Below are 6,153 nucleotides of genomic sequence, written 5' to 3' on the forward strand. Positions count from 1 at the left end.
GTCGCTCCCCTCCCGGCACAGCGCCGGCAGTCGTGGGGCCACGGCCGCAGCCTCCCCGGGCAGCGGGTGGCCAGGTCCGGCACAGAGAAACCCGCAGCCGGCGAGGACGAGCTCTTGGCTCTGCTGCCGCAGAACAGGCTGGAAAAGGCACCATTGCCAACCAGCCCCTGGCACTGCCAGTGCAGGCAGGGACTCCTGCATCATTAATACTTCTAATTAAGGACTGATTAACAGTGACTAGCTGGGGTTAGGTCCCTGAGGCTGTGCACTTGCCTGCCAGATGAGCAGAGTTAGCAGCAGCCCTGCTCCCACCACCGCAAGAGGCTGAGCCCACGCGAGCCCAGGGCAGCCGCGGGCTGCGACGGGGTGCGGGGCACGAGGCAGCACACAGGACCCTTGTGCAAGCTGCGGTGCAGTTCGCCGAGCTGCTTCCCCAGCCAAGAAAGCTTTCCTAAATGCTTTACTTGGCTCAGCGAACCAGTAAGACGTCCCCCGCAGCCCCCACGCACCACGTTTCAGAGCCGCGCGGCCCCGAGGGGCCGGGCTGCGGCGTGCTGAGCTGCCGGGACGTGGCACTGGGACACCTGCACCCGCATCGCTCCGGCAGCACCCCAGCAAACCCCCCCCGGGCATGGGGCGGCAGAGCAGCCCTTCGCGATCCCCCGCGGCCCCGGAGCCAAAACGTGCCAAAACACACTAAATGCACCAAAACGCACCCCGTCATGCTCGGGGCGAGCACAAAGCCGCCGAGTTCCTGTTTGCAGCCCGGGGCCTCGGCCCTGCCGGGGCTGGGTACCTGCACATGGGGTCACCAGCGCCAGGCTTGTTGTTGTGAGACCCGACTTATCAGTGCGCTCGTGCTTCCCCGCTCTGGCCGTGCCTTCCTTCCGAGCTGATTGTTGATCACAAGGCCTTGTCTGCACTCAAAAAGGAGATTTCCTGCAATTGTTTCGCAGGACTTGCAGCCTGATGCAAAATTTTCTGCCTATCAGCCCCCTCCCCAGTGCCGGGGCAAGGCTCAAGCCCCCTCCCTTCCCCTGCAGAACCGCCAGGCAATCACAGCTCGATGATTAATTGCTGTCCAGCCAGAGGTGTTTCTGCAGTGACAGCCATCTGCCATCAACTCCTGCGGGCGCTCGGAGCGACGGGCAGCGCTGGCCTGGCACAGACATTCAGCTTTTGGCCCTTCTACCCCCAGGGAAACCCTGAGTTCGCCCCGTACCGCCCGAGCACTGGGCACAGCCACGGCACCTTCGCCTTAACCCTTCTTGAGCCCCTGGGGCTCCCAGACCCGGGGCAGGACCAGGCTCAGCGGGGTCCATCCCAGACAACGCATTTTCCCCTCCTGCCCACAGTCGCAGTGGGACCTGGTCAGGATCCAGCCCCAAAGACCAGCGGGGCCACAGCAGCCAGGTCCTGCGGAGTGATGGCGGAGGGGACCTGCCTGGGGAGCCCCAAGGAGCCCCGCTCCATCCTCGGGCACCCGCAGCTCCGACACCAACAGCTGCCCGGGACCTCCCCGCGCCCGTCCCCAGCCCCGCAGCAAAATCAAACAGGAGTCGAGCCCCGGCGCTGGAAATCGAGTCAAATGTCACCATCCAATGTCACCCGCGCTGGGCTGTCTCAGGATGTCGGACCACGACGGTCATTTCCTGCTGGGAAGCAGCCAACAAGCCCACCCTGAGCTCCGTGCCGCCGCGGCTCCGCTCTGCCAGAGGCGCGCGAGCTGCCGAGCCGAGAGGATCGCCGCGCTCCCCAGCTGCCCTCCGCACAGCCCTCGGCTCTGCCGCGGTGAGCCAACGCCTCCCCCTCCCCACCCGTGCCCGTCTGTCCCCTCTCCCACCGGCCTCCCTCGGGACCCGCAGCGTGCCAAGCAGCCCGGGGACGCGGGCTGCAGCCCCGGGGGCTCGCTCTCCGCTCCTCTCCCCTGGGGTTTCGGGAGCGGGTAGGTGACAGCTGATGGCGCAGGGCTGATGCTCTTGCGGTGCTCCCTGGCACGGCGTGCGCCCGGGGCACGGCTGCTCCGGTGAGCTCTTCCAGCAGCCCGAGGCTGCACGGGGTCCACGGCGTCTTCGCCGTGCAGATGCAGCTGTGCTGGGAGCGGAGCTCTCACATTTGGGCAATAAAAGGATGTTAAGGTCAACTGCATTTCCCTTAAGTTTTTCATTTTGTCACCTACCTGGAAGTCCTGGCGGCTCCCAGCAACGCAGCTGAGGGATGGGCAGAGCGAGGGCGGCCGGCCGGGTTTATAAGGCGACTGCACAGCAAGGGCTCGGGCAGGGGGCCAGGGGCTTCCCTGCTGGCGCAGCGCCTCTGGGCCAGCGGGCACTGTCACCCGTCCTTCATCGGTCCCCAGCACTGCCTGTCCCCATCTCCATCTCCGCTGGACCAGGCTGTGGGACAGGGGACAGCCACCACCCGGGAGCACGCCTGGGTGCGCAGGCGGCTGGTGCTTGTGGCTTGCACTTTGTCTGGGATGTGAGGTTATGGTCTGATGAGGCATCTTCTGAGGGCTGGTGTAGGAAGCCACCGCAGGAGTAAGAACCGGATCAAAACAAAATGCAGCAGGGTACTTTCAGCGCCTCCCGCGAGGGCTGAGCTCTGACAGCAGAGATCGGCTGTTTGTGTTTTCAAGCTGTCCGGCTGAGTGCAGCCGCGGAGCCCCAGCTCAGTGCCTTCCCTTCCCTTGCAGCTACCAGGATGGCCGAGGCGACCACTGCCCCCACCGAGATGCACACTCTGCTGAACGAGTACGGGGACTACCACAACTGGTCCGAGCTGTTCCACCTCCTGAACTACACCTACACCTTCTGCGAGTTCAGCCTGGATGAGAACGTCAAGCGGGTGATCCTCTTCATCCTTTACCTGGTCATCTTCGTGGTGGGCTTGGTGGAGAACCTCCTTGTCATCTGGGTCAACTGGCAGACACGGGGCAACAAGAGTTTGGTCAACCTCTACATCATCAACATGGCTGTTGCTGACCTCGGCGTGCTGCTCTCGCTGCCCATCTGGATGCTGGAGGTGATGCTGGACTACACCTGGCTCTGGGGCAGCTTCCTCTGCCGCTTCACCCACTACTTCTACTTTGCTAACATGTATGCCAGCATCTTCTTCCTCACCTGCCTGAGCGTGGATCGCTACGTGTCCCTGACCAGTTCCTCCCTCTTCTGGCGCAAGCACCAGCACCGTGCACGCTGCATCATCTGCGCCTGCAGCTGGGTCTTGGCAGCAGCCATCCCGTTCCTGGAGGTTGCTCACATGCAGCTGGTCAACACCGGAGAGCCCATCTGCATCTTCATGGCCCCCTTCGAAACCTACGATGAGTGGGCGCTGGCAGTCAGCTTGGCCACCACCACCATCGGGTTCCTCATCCCCTTCCCCATTATCACCGTTTTCAACATCCTGACGGCCAGGTTCATCAAGCGCACCAAGCCGGAGAGCAGGAAGCACTGCCTGCTCATCTATGCCTACATTGGCGTGTTCCTCATCAGCTGGCTGCCCTTCCACATCATGCTCACGCTGCTCACCCTCGACGGCAACCACATCATCCTCCACTGCACCTTCGCCCACTTCCTCTACTTCTTCTACGACATCATAGACTGCTTCACGCTGCTCCATTGCGTGATTAACCCGATTCTCTACAACTTCCTCAGCAAAAACTTCCGCAGCAAGCTCATCTCCGCCGTGGTGAAGTACATCCCCAAAGACCAAGGCAGCCAGAAGGGCGCAGACAATTCCTCCTCCACCACGCAGCACTCCATAGTCATCACAAAGGAGAGCAGCCCTCCCAATTAAGCGGGACCGGACTCTCCCACTCGGCGCTGGCAAGTGGCGGTGGGGGAGCCGCTCCCTGCGCTCACTGAGGTCAGTACGATTGTTTTTCCTGGTGATAAGCAGACACTTTGCTTTTGAACAACGCTTCTTGGCTGGCCACCTCCTACGCTCCGAAGGCAGGGCAGGGTGCCAAGCGTGAGAGGGCATGGTGCGGAGAGACACAGACCTTTTGCCTCTGACGTGCTGCTGGATCAGATCTGTTTAGCTAAAGAAGGAACAGGAGAAAGAGAGATTTCCTGTTTTCCAAAAGAAACACTTTCAGTAACAAATTGCATTGCTCCTCCTGCGCGGCAGTCCGAACACAGATCTGGGCCTGGGACCCGACCCCCGCACCCCCAAGCCACGGGGCTGGGGCTCGCGACCCTTCCCCTTCACCACCAGCCTTTCTGAGGCCCTGGCTTCGCTACCACGTGTGGTCCGGATACACCGCGCTGCCCCTCCGCCGTGACGCCGGCCCAAGCAGGAGAGAGGGAATTCATTCCTTTGAAACACAAACCTCTCCTCCCCGTGCCCGGCGAATGGCTGAAAGCCTGATTGTACAGAAATGAAGGCGACGCGACCCCGAGGGGCTGAGCACGACACCGACCTGAGCTTTAATGGAGGGAGGAACGGTTTGAGATCAGCAGCTCGCTAACAGCAACCCTGCAAACCCAGCAGTAAATTACTGGTGGTTAAAACTGGGTTTGACTGGGCACGGCTGCTTCCAGACGTGACTGGTGGCAGCAGAGGTGCGGCTCCCAGGTTGTGTTTTGCAGCAGCAGCCCCATCCCATTACACCCAGCCTTCTTTAGAGCGTCCTGGCAGGTTTTGAAGGCCACTGGGCGCATTTCTAAATGTCGGCAGACTCTGGCAGCCCTTCACGCGCTCTCCCCGTCAATCGAAGTCGCACCAACGCACGCCCCGTGGGAGCGCGTACGCGTGCAGAGACCCTCGGAGCTGGAGCACGGGCTGGGCTTCGGCTGTGTGAGAAACCGGAGCGTCTGGAGAAAGTTCATCCTCGTCTGGATTCCATGAAGTCATGTGCTGCAGGTCAAGCCCTCGGCAGGGGAAGCAGAAAGAGCAACAGTCACTGGAACGGAGTCTATAAATCTACCAAAGACCTTGAGCTGCTCAAGAAACACATTTTTCAAAAAGCAAAGCATAAGCAGATCTGGGGACAGGATGCTCGCAGCACAGAGCGGCGGGGGGGAGCAGGATGTCCCGGGCTGCGGGAGAAGCCCACGGCCAGGGGTGAACACGGCCGCTCGGTTATCACGGGGCCGGCGGGGAACCACTCGGCTGCTTACAGGGGTCCTGTGACAGGGCAAATCCCCAAACACCGCAGGACTCCCTGGGCTCAGGGACGCTGCTTACTACCAGGGGATTCTTACGTGGACAGAAAAAGCCAGACCCCTCTCTCTTAGACAGAAACATTTCGTACCACAGCTGGGGAAGAAGCCAGTCCCCTCAGACCCAACAGCACCCTGCTCAGGGAAGCAGCTCACGGCCGTTCCTCTTCCTCAGCTGTGTTCCTGACCCGCAGGTTCACAACGGGGAGCGCAGAGCCGCTCGGGCTGTACGCCCTCCGGGGCATAGGCTGTCCTTCGGGGTCCGCACCGGCACCGGACCTCACCGCCTTCGTCCCCGTGACCCTCCTGGGCAGCAGCGAAGCTGAGCAGTCCCAAACAGGCGGTGGACACAAGGCAGCTTCATGCTGACACAGCCCACAGCGCCGATCCCGAGTCTCTTCCGAGGCTTCCTTCTGCCAAAACCACGCCACGCTCAGTGAAGGCAGCGAAGTACGCAGTGACTGAACACCTGAGGTGTGACATAACCAGGACAGCAGCCTACTCAATTTGAAGTTACTTAAACATGTAAATCTTGGTATTTGACCTATTAAACTTTTTTTTTTAACTCTCCTAATGCTTCTGCCACTTTGTGTACCAGACTTCATTGACCTCGTGGCCAGAGCAGCCCCAGGCAAACCCTCGTGCAGCCCCAGGCAGTGACCTGGGCTTGAAACCCAGCAAGTCCTTCAGCTGGGTCCCTCCGTCTGCCTCTACAGCCTTCACCCCCCTTCGGGTAAACCCGCCCAGCCACACGCTCCTCCAGCCATTACTGGCTATGTACCCCCAGACCACCCTCCCAGCCTGAATTTCCAGTGCCCGCTGCTGGTGACCGGGAACTGGTCCTGTCCCACCAGGCAAGCTCTCCCCAGGGCAGAGCAGCCCCGGCCGATGGCAGTGCCCAGCATGCACGTCACCCCAACCCCGAGCCGAGAAGGAAGCCTTGCTGCTGGAAAAAAGCTAAAGCAGCTCTTGAAAATCCCAGCAGCATCAG

General features: G+C 61.3%; 1 protein-coding gene across 2 annotated transcripts; it reads left to right on the plus strand.

The window, feature by feature from the left end:
- The first annotated feature begins 1,490 nt into the window (after positions 1–1,490).
- ACKR5 (atypical chemokine receptor 5) lies at positions 1,491–5,732 on the plus strand. 2 transcript variants are annotated; one of them, XM_075445841.1, is made up of 2 exons: positions 1,491–1,791; positions 2,693–5,732. In XM_075445841.1, exons 1-2 carry the CDS (start codon positions 1,602–1,604, stop codon positions 3,793–3,795), a joined length of 1,293 nt encoding a protein of 430 aa, XP_075301956.1. In that variant the 5' UTR covers positions 1,491–1,601; the 3' UTR covers positions 3,796–5,732. The 2 variants fall into 2 exon arrangements, with proteins under 2 accessions (XP_075301956.1, XP_075301955.1); XM_075445840.1 differs by lacking the exon at positions 1,491–1,791 and adding an exon at positions 1,896–1,945.
- Positions 5,733–6,153: the final 421 nt, after the last annotated feature.

The sequence above is a fragment of the Opisthocomus hoazin genome, chromosome 32, assembly GCF_030867145.1.
Source record: "Opisthocomus hoazin isolate bOpiHoa1 chromosome 32, bOpiHoa1.hap1, whole genome shotgun sequence".
NCBI classification, from domain to species: domain Eukaryota; kingdom Metazoa; phylum Chordata; class Aves; order Opisthocomiformes; family Opisthocomidae; genus Opisthocomus; species Opisthocomus hoazin.